This window comes from Emydura macquarii, unplaced genomic scaffold (assembly GCF_026122565.2).
Source record: "Emydura macquarii macquarii isolate MOO-44397 ecotype Brisbane River unplaced genomic scaffold, CSIRO-AGI_Emac_v2 contig_2865, whole genome shotgun sequence".
Taxonomy (NCBI): Eukaryota; Metazoa; Chordata; order Testudines; family Chelidae; genus Emydura; species Emydura macquarii.
In genome coordinates this window covers 530,541-549,013 of record NW_027133002.1, presented here as the reverse complement: position 1 = coordinate 549,013, position 18,473 = coordinate 530,541, and the positions used below count along the sequence as shown (strand labels likewise).

Below are 18,473 nucleotides of genomic sequence, written 5' to 3'. Positions count from 1 at the left end.
CTGTGACTTTCAGACGTGAGATTCATACGCTGACTTTCAGGTCGCTGTAAGGAGATTTCCTCTCTGCTGCAGGGATTCCGGTGAGTTGCCTGTCTTTCCAATGTACTTAGTGCTAAGGGCTCAGGAAGAGTTCAAATGAAGAAAAATCTGGGCAGGAATTCTCCAGCATGTAGACTGGAACTGTTTAGTGTTGTCAGAAACTCCATGGGATTTAAATAGGGAGCTAAAGATTTATTGTAAGTCATTGAGACAAATAGTTTCTTTAAGATTGTGTCCTTGTCTCTTACAGTCTCCTTCTATCTGTCTCAGTATTTTCCTTTTTTTGGTGTGTCCGATGTTTTTTCTGGTTCGCTCAAATTTTCCAATTCAGCAACTTCACTGCCAGGTTAATACATGCAGCCAAAGACTCTGCAGTGGGTACATGTGACAGCTGAGATTTCACAACACAAACGGGTCACACAGGGCTTTACAGACTGGCCAGATTCTGCTCTCATCCTCTGCCTTCAGTGGCTCACTCCAGATTGACACTGGCATCACTGAGAGCAAAATCAGGGCCCCTGTGTTTTGAAATCCCCATCTTTCATGCTGGGTCACAGGAAGCCACGTAAACTGGGGATCTTCCTTCAGACTCTTTCAGCACCTTAACTGAATAGCTCTCGCTGTTGCAGGACCTGAAGCCAGGATCTTCACAGCAGAGAGCCTAAAGTTCAACATTAAGGGTGAAATCTTAGTCCCATTCACATCAATGGCAAAACCCTCATCAGGGCCAGGATTTCACCCAAATCCACAGTAAGGGATTTAAATCAATGGCCTGATTTTCACCTGCCATGAGCCTCCAGTGACTCCTACTGGAGTCGTCCTGCGGCCTCTAAGGATGGGTGAGCTCATCTGGACCAGAGAAGAACTGAAAGGAGAGTAGCTGAAATCTTAAACTCACAGCTTAGAGGTTCAAAACAATTAGAGTAAAAATTTGGGTGGATGCGAGAGTCTGCTCTGTCTGTTCCCCTGCGTCTCTGGTTCCATAAAGGATGAGAAACACCAAAATGCAGTAAAAAGAAAAGCATGCCTCACACTTAGAGGAAAGCAGGCAGTGTTGGAAATCTTACTGGGGGAGATCTAGGCACACACAGTGGCGGGACATGTCCTGTCCAGATCGCAGTGGCACGGAGTCCTGAAACAGGGCGAAATAAGGAACGGACATCCTGCCTAATTCACACAACAAAGAGGTGTAACTAGGCCTTCTGCAATCTCCCTGGGCAGGGGTGTGTCTCAGGCTATAATGTAATATGGACACACTGCAGTAGATTGTCTCTTACACCTTCCTCCATCCCGCCCATCCCTTCTCCTGTGATCAGTCCTACAACAGCCGCGTGGCAGCTTCAGCAATTGCCAGCATGGAAAAGCAACATCGGAAGTTGTGTCCGGGTTTCTAACTGGCAGAAATACGCTAAAGCTTTTTGTTGTTTTGAGGAAGAGTTACTCGCTCTGGCTCCTTTTAGTCTCCACGTTCTCTCTCCCCTCCCCTCGGGTCTGTCTCTCTCTCCTTTCCTGCACATGCTGAGCTGCTCCTGGGATTCCCTTCACCCCCGGACAGGCTGTGCACGCTGCTCCTCCATCCCCCCTTTCCCCGGCGCAGCCAGAATCAGAATTTAACCTAGGCTGTGCTGATATTTCTATGATCTGTCACTGTGCACTGTGTCCGGCACCTGGTGCTCGTCCTGGGTGACTGAGATCATTGTGAGTAGCAGATGCCAAGGCACCTGTGCTGTGCTGCTCTTGTTGCACGCACACACACTGCGTTGGGCTTCGGGGGCAGCTACACAACAACAACGAGCAAGCTGGCCTTTAATGGGACAGTTGTACATGCATTCCTCAGGGCAGAGGTTTTATGGGGTCACGTCAGTATTTTTGTCATCTGAAATATTCACCCGTGCCGTGCATGTCTCACGGGATCCCTCAGCTCTGTGAAAAAGACACCAGAGTATCATTTTCCAGGCTCTAAAGTCACATGAGAAAGTTCCTCCCTGATGCTAAATTCAGCACTGTCATGAATCATAAAAAAAATGCCTTCAGTTAGGCTCAGGCACCACCTTGCAGACAAAATGCCTCCAGCTGCCTCCTGTCTGTGCTGCAGGGACGTGTTCACAATTTCCCAGGCCAGAAGGCACCACTGTGATCATCTAGTCTGATCTCCTGTATCGCACAGGCCAGAGACCTGCTCAAAGGAATTCCTAGAGCAGAGCTTATAGAGAAACATTATAGACATTCTCGGTGATGGAGAATCTGCCATGACACTTGGTGAATTGCTCCAATAGTTAATTGTTCTCTATGTTTCAGAAGTGCACACCTTATTTATAGTCCGAATTTGTCTAACTTCAAGTTCCAGGCACTGGAGGTGTCAGACCTTTCTAGGCTAGCCTGAAAACCTCATTCTTCAATATTTCTTCCCTATGTGGGTATTTGTAGATTGTAATCAAGTCACTCCTAAACCATCTCTCTTAGACGCAAAGAGTTCAATATATTTAGTCCAGGGGTGTCAAACTCACTCAAGGTGTCAGGTAGAAATCACAAAACCTGTACTTTGAAGGGGCCATGCGATGCTCTCCACCGAATATTTCAGGCACTCTGCCCATTTTCGGCGGCGCAACATCAGCAGTTTTCGGCACTACCGTTCCGCTGTGTGGGGTCCACTCATTATCACTTTAAGAGATTTCTAGGTGGGATATCCGCCGCCGAAAAAATGAGGACGACTTTCCCTTTTCGGCGGCAGTGTTCTGGAGGGGAAGGTATTGCCACTTTAAGACCCGTCCCCACAAAGCTCTTAAAGTGGCAATGCAGACTTTTGACGCCAACACTGCTAACTTTCGGCGGCCGGGATCAAAGAGGTTCGCGGGCCACATAAAAAAGGTTCGTGCGCCAGATGTGGCCCGCGGGTCGTATGTTTGAAACCCCTGGTTTAGTCAGTCACTGTAAGGCAGGATTTCTAATCTTTAAAGATTCTTCTGGCTCTTCTCTGAATCCTCTTCAGTGTATCAACATCCAACTTTAATTGTGGACACCAGAACTGGACACATTAGTCCAGCAGCAGTTACATCCCTGCCAAGGAAAGAGGTAAAACAACTTCTCTACCTCAACGTGAGATTCCCTGTTTATCATCCCAGGATCACTTTAGCTCCTTTGGCCAAAGGCTCACACAGGGAGCTCATGTTTAGCTAATTATTCCTTCACGCTCCCAAAATCTTGTTCACAGTCACTGCTTCCCACGATAGAGTCCCCCTTTGTGTAAATACCATCTTCCTTCTTTGTTCATAGACACACACATCTACAGAGCTGTATTAGAACACAGATTTTTTGCTTCGACCCAGGTTACCAACCAGTGGAGATCACTGTGAATCAGTCACACGTCCTCTTCATTATTTCCGATCTCCCAATTTTTGTGGGATCTGCAAACATTATCTGTATTTAAGCATGAGAAGAGAAAGGAGCTGCGTTGCTGTCGGGTGTCTCTGCTTATCCCTGTCAGTTAACAAGGCAGAATAAAGTTTTCCCCCCCAATGGACATACATTTTCATTTATTGACTTTGAACATCATCTCTTATCACTGTGCTTCATTAGCTCACTCTGAGGACTATGGCCTAAATAATTTGGTGCCATCTGCATATCATAAAATAGAAAATTAGGGTTCGAATGGACCTCAGGAGGTATCTAGTCCAACCCCCACTCAACACAGGACCAACCCCAACTAAATCATCCCAGCCAGGGTTTTGTCAAGCCATTCCTTAAAAGTCTCTAAGGGTGGAGATTCCACCACCTTCCTAGGTAACCCATTCCAGTGCTTCAACACTCTTCTAGTGAAAAACGTTTTCCTAATATCCAACCTAGACCTCCTCCACTTCAACTTGAGACCATTGCTTCTAGTTCTTACATCTGGCACCACAGAGAACAACCTAATTCCATATTTCCAGGAGCCCCCCTTCAGGCAGTTGAAGGCTGCTATCAAATCCACACTCATTCTTCTCTTCAGTAAACTGAACAAACCTAGTTCCCTCCACCTCTCATCATAAGTCATGTGCTCCAGCCCCGTAATCATTTTCATTGCCGTCTGCAGGACTCTCTCCAATTTCTCCACAACCTTCCTCTAATGCGGGGCCCAAAACTGGAAACAATACTCGAAATGTGCCCTCACCAGTGCCGAATAGAGGGGAGTAATGTTGCCACCTCACTGCTCCCCTGCCTTCCTAGATTGTTAGTAATTATACAATATTTACCATGGTATTTGTTACCAAGTGCCTAAAACCCCTCACTGTGGTTCTCTCCCTTCACAGGCATCCTGAGCATTTCTGAGCATGATAAGTGCCGCAACTCTCTGATGTCAGCTTTCAACCTCACGCCCTCTGACCTGTCAACATTCATCCTAACCGGCATCCCGGGGCTGGAAGCTGCCCACATCTGGATTTCCATCCCTTTCTCTATGTTCTACATCTTCAGCCTGTTGGGAAATTTCACGATTCTGTATGTCGTCGGCAAAGAGCAGACCCTGCACAAACCCATGTTCCTGCTGATCTCCATGCTGGCGCTCACAAACATCGGCCAGTGTACCTGCTTTGTGCCGAAGGCACTTTGCATATTTTGGTTCCATTCCAATGGCATCACTGTGGACGGCTGCCTCACCCAGATTTTCTTCTCTAACGTGTTTGGTTCTATGCACGCAGCCGTCCTCATCACAATGGCCTTCGATCGCTACGTCGCCATATGTCACCCTCTGAGATACGCCACCATCCTCACCAACGCACGAATCGGTAAGCTAGGGCTAGTGGGTTTGATAGGAGCTGTTCTCTTGATTCTGCCAGTCCCTCTCCTACTGCGGAGGCTGCCATTCTGCACCAACCGCATTATCCCCCGCATGTACTGCGAGAACCTCGCTGTGGTGAAGATGTCGTGTGGGGACACCACAGTCATCCAGATGTACAGCCTGGTGCTATTATTAGTGATCATCGGATTAGACGTGCTATTCGTTGGCCTGTCCTACGGGCTGATCATCAGGGCCGTCCTCAGGATCTCCCTCAAAAAAGCCAACCGAAAAGCCCTCAACACCTGCACACCCCACATCTGTGTGTTGGTTATGGGTTGTAGTAGCAGCCTCTTCTCTGCCCTTATAGACAGATCAGGTCAGGTCATCGCTTCCCACGTTCAGGACCTCTTGGCCAACCTCTATCTCCTTGTGCCCCCCATGTTCAACCCTATCATTTATGGGATCAAAACCAAAGAGCTTCGTGACAAATTGGGAAAATACACCTGCAGAATGTGATCCCTGGGGCCACTGACATTAAACCTGTATAACAGGAGGGGGAAAGGATGTCTCCTCGTTAATGAAGGGTGCTTTGTCCCAATTTGGTTGATCTGAGACGTGTGGCAGTTCACAGTCTGAGAAGTTCCTCACACCTGATGTCTTATCAATCCATCACCAAGCACTGCTCTCTCCGACCAACACCTGACTTCTTGCAGTGTCCTCACCCATCATCCCACACCCCCACACACACTGTCACTCGGCCTTTCCATGTCTTCCCGACCCCCAGCACTGGTGGAGTCTCATATGCTCTCAGACCTATTTGCCATCAGTATGGCTGCTGATACTCACCATTCCTCACTCTCCTCCATCTTTGACTCTGTTGCCCCTCTCTGCCATCACAAGGTAGCCAAATCTGCCACCCAGATCTTGTCGTCTTCCCCTTTCTCGTAACAGCAATGAATCTTGCACTGACTGAGTCTATGGCTGTACTCTGGGTATGAAAAGGTGTAAACCTCCCAGCCAGTCTATGCCTCACCAGCTACTCTAACCAGCCTTCACATCTACTTCCACCCCCTTCCATCCTCTACAACGGCCTCTTCCTCAGATCCTGTGGGCAGTGTAACAGGCCCCGGTAGTGCATCTTCGATGAACCTGTGCTCTCAGGGAGCTGGAGATGATCTTAGAGCTGTTGTGTAGGTACAAAGAGAGTTTGGAATGTGAAAACCCCAATACCCTGAGCCCTGAGTCAGAATGTTTCTCCAAAATAAAAAACTGTCCCATTTCAACAGCAATGAATCTTACCCTCCTGCCAGGTCCCATTTCTCCAGAGGATTTCTCCATAGGTCCCATTTCCAGAGGTATAATGTGCTCTGGGGTGGAGAATAGTGCATGCAATATCAGTGAGTAGCTCCCAAATCCCTTAAGGTTTATTTGCTCCTGGAAATTTAATGAGCAAATCCGTGTTCAAAGATTTTATTCTCTGGATCGATTGTGAATGCAGGAATTCAGAGCTGTGTTGCTTTGTGGTAAAAGGTCATATAAGGCACATGGAACAGTTTTGTTTCCTGATGTGGGGTGGGCTCCAACATTTCTGCCCTGTATCAGCCCCTCACAGTTACAGGGCATCCTGCGTCTCTGCCCCCTCTCTGGTTTCTGAATGCCAGATGTCAGCCGCCTCCCATTCCTTCTCCTGGGGTGAAATCCCACCATCCTCCCAGTCTCAGACTAGGCCCTGGGCTACCACACACTGAGAGTCAAATTGGTTTGCCCAGCAGCAGCAGGTTCTTCCCTTTAGTAGTCTGTGACCTATGGTGACAAGAGTGACTAGTGTTGTTCAGTCTGGACTGTAGGAATAAAGCATGACAGGAGAGAATAAAAGAGTTTTAAAACAAGTCTGTACGTGTCTCTCAAGCTGTTCAACTCAGATGGGGACGAGGCAGGCTGAGTGTCTTCTGATTTCCCCAGTGGTGTCTGTGTGTCTGTCAGTCTGATGAGTTTCTCAGCACCAGCTGCCCCACCTCTGGACAGACTGCCAGCTCTGGCAAAAGAAGCTGTGTGACTTGGCTGGACGCCGGAAACGGGGTCTTCACAGCGTGAAACTCAGGGGTTGTCTCTCAACCTCCCTGAAGTGTTTAGTGAGAGATGGCTTTTCTTTACCTATTGTTTCCCTTCCTGCTTGTTTTCCAGTAGCCTGCTATAGAACTAGGACTAGCCGTACTCGTAATATCCCGATATTTAACCCAATATACCCAGACAATGAACAATGAGCCCAAGAATTGGGTTTAACATACACATTCATAATTATGGCAGCTCAGCTCCCTGCTTGTAACGATACCGTTCCAGGGTGGTGCATATTTCATTAATACAGTACAGAGACAGCTAGAGAGAGAGTGAGCAATAGGCGACTTTCTTGTGTGAAATGAAGTTTAATTTCAATGAATACTCATGTATTTCACTTTTAAAACCACTTTCCACAAACCCCCATTGTAGCACTAGAACAGGGTCTGGGCTTACTCTGGACTAGACCAGTGGTTATCAACCTGCGGTCCTCAGACCCCTGGGGGTCTGCAGACTCTGTGTTTGATTCACACCATCATTTGAAATTTTGTAGATGTCCTGAAATGAAAAAAGGTTGAAAACCAGTGTACTGGAGAGTGAGAGCCCAGGGAACGATTATTGTAGATTGTGATCCCAAAGCCTGCACCACTCCGGATAAAGGCTGCAGATTGACAACAAAGACTCCAATGGGAACCAGTCAGATATTAACCCAAGGATAGAAGATCTACTAGTTGCATAGGATTTCCCAGACTAATCCTTGATGACAAGCGAATGAATGCGGGCCGAGAGGCTGCAATGTTTTCAAATTCTCCAGAAATCCAGATGACCCACACTACAATATAGGTCCCCCTCTAACCTGAGCAATCATAACTGAAAGAAAATCTGAGGGGAAAGAATGGGCTTACATGTGTGTCCTTAAAAAATAGTACTTGAAATGTAATGCCAAAACTTTTCATAGTAATACAATTATTACAAACTTTCATTACATGCATGTCTAGGGAACGCCAGCTACAGAGTTGTTGGAATATGTACAGGAAGGAGCAGGGGTAACTTTACTACTTAATGGCCTTTGCTTTAGAAAGTATTTTAGAGGTATTCCAACTACTCTTTGCAATGGGCTTATCGTATTAATTTTTCCTTCAGTGAGCAGTTGCATGACACTGTCTCCTGGTAACTGACCAGAAGTTGTTCCTAACACTTAAATTCAGGGTCTTTCACACAATAACTCTGCAATATTTGCAGGAGACTTTCCAAAAAGTCAGGAGTCAACAGAACCACTGGTCTCTGTTTCAGCAAAGATTTACCCCCATCACCTGTCACATGAGTACGGCTGAACTAACTTGCGCACTCAACTGCATATGAGTGAAATCTGACATTTGCACTTTTCATGCACACCAATGACTCTCCCGCTGAGATGAATTAACTGTTTGTGTTAGCTTGTATTGTGCCAAATATCTACAGAACCGTTGTCTGTGGAGAGGATGGGGTCCTGTAAGGGTAAATAGAAGCCTGTAGGAGGATCGACCTCTCTGGATTCAGTCAACAATGGCCCAGCAAAGCACTGAAGCTTTTCTTGGAGCAATTCTTGGGGTTCAGAGTCTATCACTGGGAGCATTGGCTAAGTGTAAGTAAATAGAGATCGGTTCCAATCGAATTTACACATGTAAATCTGGAGTGACACTGTTGAAGTCAATGTTCCTGAACTCAGAACCTGGCCTTAGCATTTATCATATGTCCTGCAAAGAGGCAGTGGTGTAATTTGGGCTCTTGGGAGTGGAGAAAATAAAAAAAAGGAGGCAATGAAACGCATTTATTCATAACATCGAAGCAGGCGTGATAAATTGAATGACCATTTTCACCATGTGCTTCCCATGTGTATAAACATGATACAATGGGCCGCGCTCAGAAGTGGAGGGCCAGAGAAGGTGTATGAGGGAAGGACACAAATGTAAAATCACACAGTGCTCAAGCAGGTTGTGGAACTTACAATCACAAGAAATCAATGGGACCAAGGGTTTAGTAGGATACAAAGAGGGACTGGTTATTTATATGGGGAACCAGAAAATCCAATTACCGTATTGGGGACTTTTTAAAAAAAGGTTTGTGAGGGCTGTAAAGCTTTCTGATTTACATTATAAAGTATGTCTAACCTGTGGGTGTCAGGAGGAATCTTTCCCTGGGGGAAGGTTATCTCACAGCTGTCTATTGCAGGGCTTCCTCTACCTTTCTCCAAATTATCTGTTACTGGCCACCGAATACAAGGCTAGATGGACTAGAAGTCTGATGAAGTCTTGCCGTGCCAATCTTCTGAACGGTGGTGTAGATAAGAATATAAGTTCCAGAGGGGTAGCCGTGTTAGTCTGTATACAGCAAAAAAAAAAAAAAACGAGAGTTCTGTGGCACTTTAAAGACTACCTCTGCATCTGACGAAGTGAGCTGAGTCTCAGGAAAGCTTATGCCTTCAAAAATTAAATTTCTTAGTCTTTAAAGTGCCACAGAACTCTCCTTGTTTTTATAAAAATATAAGAACGGCCATACCGGGTCAGACTAATCTGCATCTAGCCCAGTATCTTGTTCCGACAATGGCCAATGCCAAGTGCTTCAGAGGGAATGAATAGAACAGGTAATCATCAAGTGTAAATCCAAAAGTATGTTTTTGATGATCTTCCTTCAACTTCTACAAGTCTCTAGACTTGCATTGAGAGCAGAATGATTTCTCGTTTAATATCATCTAGTCTCCTGTTATTTCTCTTTTCAAGAAGCAAAGTTCAAAACTCCTCAGACCTTCCCAGTGCATCATGTCAGCTGTCAATGACACCAAATTCCAACCTGCTGTGTTCCTTCTCACCGGAATACTTGGGCAGAAAGATGCCCATGTCTGGATTTCTATCCCCTCCTGCTTAATGTATGTGATTTCCATATTAGGAAATTCAGTCATTCTATTCATTGTAAAAAAGGATCCAAACCTCCATGAGCCCGTGTAACTTTTCCTTTCCATGTTGGCTATCACAGACCTTGGCATATCGATATCCACCCTACCAACCATACTGAGCATATTCTGATTTCACTCTAGGGAGATCAGCTTTGATGCCTGTTTTGCCCAGCTGTTCTTCATCCACTTGCTTACGTTCACTGAATCCTCCTTGCTCTTGTCTATGGCCTTTCACCGTGTTGTTGCGATCTGTAGCCCTATTTGCTGGTCCCACCCCTGATTAACCCAATTGTGTACAGTGTGAAAACCAAAGCCATTCGTGCAAGGATATTCAGGGTGTTGGTTAAGTGAAGGGTCAGTTCATCACCCGGCTCCAGCGCTGATGACACGGGAGATGAAAATCATGAGCCACCTTTTCCATCCTAGACACTTCCAGAGGACATGGGAGGACATGAGCTACTGATCCCTGTCACCAGCTGCTTAGAAGGACAGCGCACTGGGGGAACGGGACTGAGGCAGGCAGCAATATTTAAACAGACTTTGTGTTTATGTAGAGCCAGGGGACGGGTGGGATAGTATCACATAAAGAGCCGTATCAGTGTCAGCTCAGACTTTAGAATTCCTGTGGATACAGTCAGTACAGAGAAGGAACATAGATGCTTTGTCCTTTGTACATGACCTGTCACTGTCCCGTCTCTGGTTAAACACCCAGGGGCCATGAGAAAAGCTGCAGAGCTGTTTTGCAGTCACAGTCCTGGTGCTTCCTGAGCACTCTAGCCGCTGCGTGATCCATGAGAGCCGCACCAGCTGTGAGTGGGGCTATTCCAGGGGCAGGACCGCTCACCCTTCCCCTGCGCCTCCACCCACGCGCTTGTAATGGAGTCATTTCCGAGACCGGATTAAAGCGGGAGCCTTAAGGGAAGCCATTCAGGCAGCCTCTGACCCCATTGACCACTCTACACAAAGCACCCCCAACCCACTGTCCTGATCAGGAACTCTAAGAGGTAAAAACTCTTCTAACTTTTCTGCTTCTGTTGCACACAGCTGTGCATGGTCCTGTCACACGTAAAAACGTCCAGTCCCTTTGTTGACTTCTCCTAATCTCCTAAGCAACAGTACCTGTTGGCCGGAATTTCCAATGTTAATTATGCATAGTTTAAATAAAATCTTAAGTACTCAAACTCACTCGATTGTTCTGTGTTCTGGGTTTAGAGCAGAATTTATTATTATTTTTAAGCCCTTGCTAGGGCCAGGCGTGTGCCTGTTGTTGTGAAGCGCACAAAGCAGAATAGCATCCCTGGCTACCTACAGGTTAAAATAGGCACTTCAATCTGGTATCTGGTGCATTTATCAGCACCAAAGTTGTGCCCCAGCTGGACGGGTCAGCAGTGGAATGGGACACAGTAATTGGCTATACAGGGATTCCTCAGCCAAGGCTTAATAATAGAAACTAGCACTTATATAGCACATGTTATCAGGAGATTGATACACTGAACAGTAATAAGTCACCAGGACCAGATGGGATTCACCCAACATTTCTGAAGGAACTCAAACGTGGAAATGCAGAACTATTAACCCTGGTATGGAACTTATCATTTCAATCAGCTTCTGTACCAGATGACTGGGAGGTCACCAGTTTTTAAAAAAGGCTTCATTACAGATCCGTAAACCCCACTTCATTACAAGAGAAATTGGTTGAAACTATAGGAAAGAACAGAATTTTTATACTCGTAGATGAACATAATTTGTTGGGAAGAGTCAACATGGCTTTTGTAAAGGGAAATCATGCCTCACTAATCTATCAGAATTCTTTGTGGGGGTAAACAAGCGTGTGGACAAAGGTGATCCAGTGGATACAGTGCAGTTAGATTTTCAGACAGCCATTGACAAGGTCCTTCACCAAAGGCTCTTAAGCAAAGTAATCTGTCATGGGATAAGAGGGAAGGTCCTCTCCTGGACCAGTAACTAGTTAAAAGTAAGCAAACCAAGGGTAGGAATACATGGTCAGTTTTGAGAATGGAGATCGGTAAATAGTGGTGTCCCCCTGCTGTCTGCACTGGGACCAGTATAGTTCAACATATTCATTAATGAAATGGAAAAAAGATGATACAAAACATGACAAAAAATTAATCAAGATAGTTAAGTCCAAAGCAGACTGTAAAGAGTTACAAAGGGATCTCACAAAACTGGGTGACTGGGCAACAAAATGAGAGATGAACTTGAATGTTGATACATGCAAAGTGATGCACTTTGGAAAATATCATTCCGATCCTGCATATAAAATGATGAGGTCTAAATTAGCTGTTACCACTCAGGCAAGAGATCTTGGAGCCACTGTATAAAATTCCCAGAAAGCACCTACTCTGTGTGTAGCAAGAGACAAAAAAGCAAACAGAATGCTGGGAATCGTTAGAAAAGAGATAGATAATAAGGAAACCGAGTCACAGGGAGGTGAAGTGACTTTGCTCTTGTTACACCACAGGCCAGTAGCTCAGCTGGGATTAGAAGCCATTGACTTGACCACTGCTCTATCCACTAGGTCACACTGCCTCTCTATACGCAGGCACCTCTGGGTGGGATGCCTGTGGCAGCTGTTTAAAAGCACTCACAACTTCTGCACATGAGTTTCACATAAGTCGGTGCAGTTGAGTACTGGGAGGCGCAGATCAGCTGGGCTCTGTCTATGGCAACCAGGAGCCATTCAGCGTTAACCTCTGTGGAAAATCCTTGCGTTGTTTTTCCCATTTAGCTGGGATGCAGAATCCCATTGGATGATGGGCCTGACTCTTCCACAGCCACACCCCTCGTGTTGCCTTAGAAACCTGTGCAAAATGGGCACAAGTGCTACCGGGTGCAAAGGGAAGCATTTTACGGAGGGATGATGGGGAGCAGGAAAGAGAATCAAACCCCTGTAACTGCCTCCTTGCTATCCCCTCTCTCCACAGCACAGGGGCAGTTCTGGAGTAGAGAGAATCCAGCTGTTCCAGCTGGGAGGCTGGTCTTGTGATTTGGTCTCTGCTCTGCATATCAGGAGAGCTGGGTTTCATTCCCTTTGAGTGTGTGACTATGGACAAGCCACCATCTCTGAGCCTCTACACAAGCAGATAATAGCTCTGCCCTGCCCTGCCCTGCCCTACCCTGCCTCACAGAGGTGGCAAGAGGATGAATGCATTCAAGGTGCTCAGATACTCTGAGGAGGGAGCCAGGGGAGACCCTAAGATCAGGTCTGCCAGGGATCCAAAGAGCAATACCCCTGACCTTTGCCTGTCACAGGCCACATCCTTACCACAGCCTCCTGTGACAGCTGGCCTCTGGGAATCCCAGGGACTCCAGCCCCTGGGTACTTGGGCAGATGTGGGGGTGCTTGGGGTGACTGTCGATCTGCTCCCCACAGTGAGGTTTAGGTGCTGGATCTCTGAGGGGAGGGTTGGATTGTCATGGGGAAACCAAGGTTTCAGGCCATGCACCAGACTCGTGTGCTCAAGTCATTGGGGCTGAATGGGTCTAACTTCCAAACAATGGAGCAACGGCAAAAGGCGTCATCTTACATGGTCTGGCTGGGAGAAAGCAGGTTTAGGGCAAAGGTCAGCTTCACCTCTTGGGCCTGTCACACAGACAGAGCTGAGCACCATGGTGACTGGACCCAGGCTCACACAGGGAGGCTTTGAAATAAGGCTGCTTCCACAAGAAAGGGGCAAACAAATGGGAAGGTGCTCTCTCAGGGACACAGGGAAACAAGGCCGGGTCCCTGGGGCTTCTTGTCTTCTCACAGGTTGTTTGTGTTCCTGTATCTCCAGAGAAAAGCCTGTCTATCTTAGCCTGTAGTGATGTATGAGATAGATGAGTGCAGACATGTGACAGCTGCTTGTTATTTTATAACCATTTTCTCTAATGCTTTGTGCTGTCTGCTAATAAACATACATATTTACAGGACGCTGGTGGTGACTGTATAGCTCTGGTCTCAAGCATTCAAAGGGAAACGACTCAGGTGTCCAGTTTGACTGCAACGTGATAAGCATTTGGCATAGACGAGGTGTTGTACCCAGCTCTAAGAGTGGGACAATTGTGAGATTTCCACCCCAAGACAAGAAAATACTTGGTTTAGATGGTAAAGAGACCATATGTTCTGTTTTTACTGTGACAACTCTAATTCTTCTTGGCTAGCGTATCTTTCTGTTTAGTGCATTTAAGTATTCAGAGTAGCAACTTTTTGAAATTGCATCCCAGATATCGATCCCCTCAAGACAATGATTCGTAGATTCATGGTATTTAAGGCCAAAAGGGACCATTAGACCATCTAGTCTGTCCTCCTATGTTTCAGAGACTACAGAATTACTCTTCTTTACACCGATACGAGCCCAACGACTTGTGTTGGATTAAACTTAACTTGTTCATCAATAAAGCTTCTTTTCCAGGACTTTTCCAGACTTCATTTGGAGATACCAGGACAATTCACCATCTCCCTTGGGAGTTTAATCCTCTGGTTAATCATCCTCAGTGTTAAAACTAGGAGACTAATTTCCACATGCAAGTTTTCTAGCTTCAGTTTTGCACCCACTGGTTCCTGTTATACCTTTCAGTGCTAAATTAAAGAGCCCTTTAGGACTAGTATATTGTCCCTGTGGAGGTGCTTGTTCTCTGTAATCAGGTCAGTGCTCAGTCTTCCTTTGGTGAAGCTAAGCAGGTTCAGATCTTGAAGACTTTCACTGTAAGGCATTTTCTGCAGCTCTTCAATCATTTTTGTGGCTCTATCTGCACCCTCTTCAATGTTTCCATATTTGTAAATTTTGCGCATCCAACCCAAATGCAGAACTCCAGCCCTTGTCTCACGAATGCCATCTACAGAAGTAAAATCACCTCCCTACTTCTATTCCCTGCATCTCATTTTATATTGCCATGGTTAGTTGGAAGAGACAGAGGAGGAGAAAGAGCTGGATGTGTTAGTCAGTGCCAGCATGACTGTGAGCACCAATGTGATCCAGCTGTGAACAAGGCAAACAAGCCCCTAGAATGTATCAGGTGAGACAGAGAAGTATTACGAGCATAATACAAGTCAATGGCGAGCCCTCCTTTGGAAAACTGAGTGAAATTCTTGTAATTGATATTCAAGAAACATGAATTATGACTTTCCCAGGTGCAGAGAAGGGCTCCTGGGATGGTCAGGGCAATGGAGAGCCTGCTTACTAGGATAATGGTTGGCAATGCAGCATGCTGAGATGCCGGGGGCCCCATTCCCAACCGCTTGCCGCTAGAGAGGAAGGATGGGTCAGTGGTTAAAGTGCTTGTCTGGGACTCTGAAGAACGGGCTTCGTTTTCATGCTCTTCCACAGCCTTCTTCTGTGACCTCGGGAAACTCAGTCCGTCCCTCTGTGTCTCCCTAATATGCATTTTAGTACAGCTAACTGTAAAGGTATACATCTAGGATCAAGGAATGCAGGCTGGGGGCTCTATCCTGGGAAGCAGTGATTCTGAAGAGATTTGGGGGTTGCGGTGGAAAATCAACTAAACATGGGCCTCCAATGCGATGCTGCAGCCAAAAAAGCTAATGCAATTCAGGATGTATAAACAGGGGAATCTTCAGCTGTGAGCAGAGAGGTTATTTTACCTCTGTATTTGCACTGGGGTGAGGACTGCTGGAATATTGTGTCCAGTTCTCATGTCCACAATTCAAGAAGGATGTTGATAAAGTAGAGAAGGGTTAAGGAAGTGCCACAATAACAATCAAAGGATTAGAAAACATGCCTCCTACAGGGAGACTTAAGGCGCTCGATCTATGTAGCTGAACAAAGAAAGTTGATCACAGTCTGTAAGCAACTGCATGAGGAAACAATAGTTAACAACGGGCCCTTCAATCTAGCACAGAAAGTTATAACACAATCTAATGGCTGAAAGCTGGAAAACAAGCATCAGTTTTGACCAGGGAGAGTAGTGAGAATGACTTTTACCAAGTGTCGTGGTGGAGTCTCCATCACTGACAATTTTTAAACCAAGACTGGACATTTTTCTAAAAGCTCTGCTCTAGGCATTCTTTTGGAAACGTTCTCTGGCCGGTGCTATACAGGCTGCCATCCCAGAGGCTCACAACCCTGCCATCTGGCCGTGGGCTGTATGCATTTCTGAATTTGTACAGTGGTGTAAATAGCACTTCCTGACCGCACAGGGCTTTTGTATTTTAAACAGGTTAAAGGTTGTGAGGAGCTCACATGTTAGAATTATTGGGGGCATATCGAAGTGCCTTTGATAGATGTCAGCTCTGTGTGCCATTTAAGGCTAATTGTGGGCATTAGCCGAAGAATCTGACATCTTTCCAACACCCCTTGGTGATGAGGATAATCATTTACGCAATGTTCTTTTAAGTGAAGTTCTGGTCTCCCACAGCTCCCACAGCTCTGCATTCAGAAGGGGAATCAGGATTTGCTGTAAGAGAGCGAATGATCTGGAGTGTGTGGCCTGACAGCACACAGTCCTCCTGAGTGGCCCCTGAGTCTGATCCTGATCCTCCACCTGCTTCAAGGACAAGAAGAGTCGCTCTAGCCACGGATACAGACCTGAGACCCTGGATTCAAATTTCCAACATCACAAAGATTGGGGGGGAGCTGATCAGGGGTCGGGGTGGGTGTTGCTTGGGTCCAATATAGAGCAAGCAGAAGGTGTTTGGAGCTGGGGTTGATTCACACCTTTGTCTGGTAGGAATGTGTATGTCCTTGCTTCCATAGAATATAGAAAGAATAGTTAATGGATTTTGTGCTTTAAGATAGAATAGTAAAGTATATAGCTTGGAAAAAGTGCTGGAAGGACCTGATAAGGGCTGTCCGGACGCTAGCACAGCACAAATAGAGGGCAGACACAAAAACAGAAGCTGACCAGAGCTGACGACACCCGGCTAAGTAACACTTGCAAGTGCCTACAAGTCAGGATGACTCAGCAGAAATGCTCACTGATTGGTTAAGCTGACCACTAAAGTGACAATGTTCACTGGTTGGTTACATACTGATCAAGCTAATCAGTTTGGTGATTAGTCTGTCGATACTTAAACCCAGAAAATCTGTTGCACTTTGTACTGCAGCCTGCTGGGATCCTCGGTAGCTGGACTGAGCCCTTCTATGAACCAGCAGCATCCAAGGGATGGCTAACACTTATCAGAGTCGACTCGGCACAAAGGGCTTAAGGAGAGAAACGTTTTTGGTAATGTATGAAAGTACACTTGCTTTAAGATAAACAAACATCTGTCTGATTATCTGTCTGTGAAGAGTAACTAGGATTTTACAAGCGACCATCTCTCTGTAAACATGGTTTACAAACTCCCATCTGTCTGTAAACATGAAGCAATAAGTAGTGAAATTGTACAAATCACCATCTGTGTGTATAAGGTAACAAGGAGTTTACAAACAACCATCTGTCTGTAAACATAGCTTACAAGCGACCATCTGTCTGTAAGCATAAGGAAATAGTTAATAGAATTGTGCAAGATAAGAAATGAATACATGCACGGTAGAGTATTAGGTCTTTGTATCTTTTTCTGATTTTGTGTTTGTATTACTTATGTCGATGTACTTTGTTCTTTACTAATGAATAAATATAGGAGCAATATTTATTTGGTTGAAACCTTGTGCGCATTCCTGTTCGGTCACCCCCGCCCCTCGGCTGAGGCAACTCCTCTGCTTCCAGAGACCCACACTCCTAAAGCTAAGGCCTTTCAGGCTGCTCTGAGTCCACGGCTTCCTCTCTGTGTGTATGTCATGCCTGGACATGAGCAGGAGACGCTAGGAGTTGTGTCTCAGGAATGCAGACAATCTGCAAACCAGTCCTGAGGACAGGAGGCTCTGTGTCCCACAGGACATGGAAACAGGGTCTCTGCCTCTGATGGCCCTTGTGACCAAAGATGTCCAATAACTAATCTTCAGGACCTTTCTTTTCAGTGCTCAGCCTGAGATGCGGCCAGCAGCACCAACTCTTGTGATTTGATTGGGAGTCTCACACTATTTCCTATTTTTCTTTAAGCACCAACACATGGGATCCAGAAGCTGCAAGGGAATCTCAGCTTTGACATTTCTTTAAAGAGTTTTTGTTTAAAAGTAAGTCGCACAAAAGCCAGAAAACATGATGTAAGTGGCTCAGAAACCAGAGGCAAATGAAAAAGAACCCCAAATTAGTATATTTTAAAATCTGGCTATTTTAATCTATCCCATGATTTTTGGGGGTGTGATCCATATTTTTTGAATGGGGCTGGTGATTCTTCAGACCTAATTTAAAAGTTATGCTCTAGTTGAGCTACAAGGCACTGTGCTCAGCCCCAGAATTCCCTGTGTAAATCTCTCTGGCCTGTGTCTTGCACAAGCTCAGTATAGATGATTGTGATAGACCTTTCTGGACTTAATATAATTGAAAGTGGATGCACAAAGTCTGACATCCCGCAGATCACTGGCTAGTGGAAAATCGTAGCCCTGAGCCTTCGGTGTCTCAGATTTCCTGCCTGTAATAATGCCAATAGTTTACTTGGCACCGGACAAGAGAAAAAGGAATGTGTCCTCTATCCCCCATTGAGCTCTTGTAAGCTATATACCTAGTACCTGACGTTCCAATATGAGGGCCTAGAACTGCCAATACAGATGCCATGTACTGGGAAATATTTACAGACTATAGACCCCCTAAAGACACTGACAGACTGATTCTGATAACACTCAGGGTGACACC

General features: G+C 45.9%; 1 protein-coding gene across 1 annotated transcript; it reads left to right on the top strand.

The window, feature by feature from the left end:
- Positions 1 to 4,325: 4,325 nt before the first annotated feature.
- LOC137166526 (olfactory receptor 52N4-like) lies at positions 4,326 to 5,308 on the top strand (the record flags this gene model as incomplete). Its single annotated transcript, XM_067568302.1, has 1 exon — positions 4,326 to 5,308. A coding segment is annotated over one exon (983 nt), but the record flags the coding sequence as incomplete, so codon positions are not given.
- Positions 5,309 to 18,473: the final 13,165 nt, after the last annotated feature.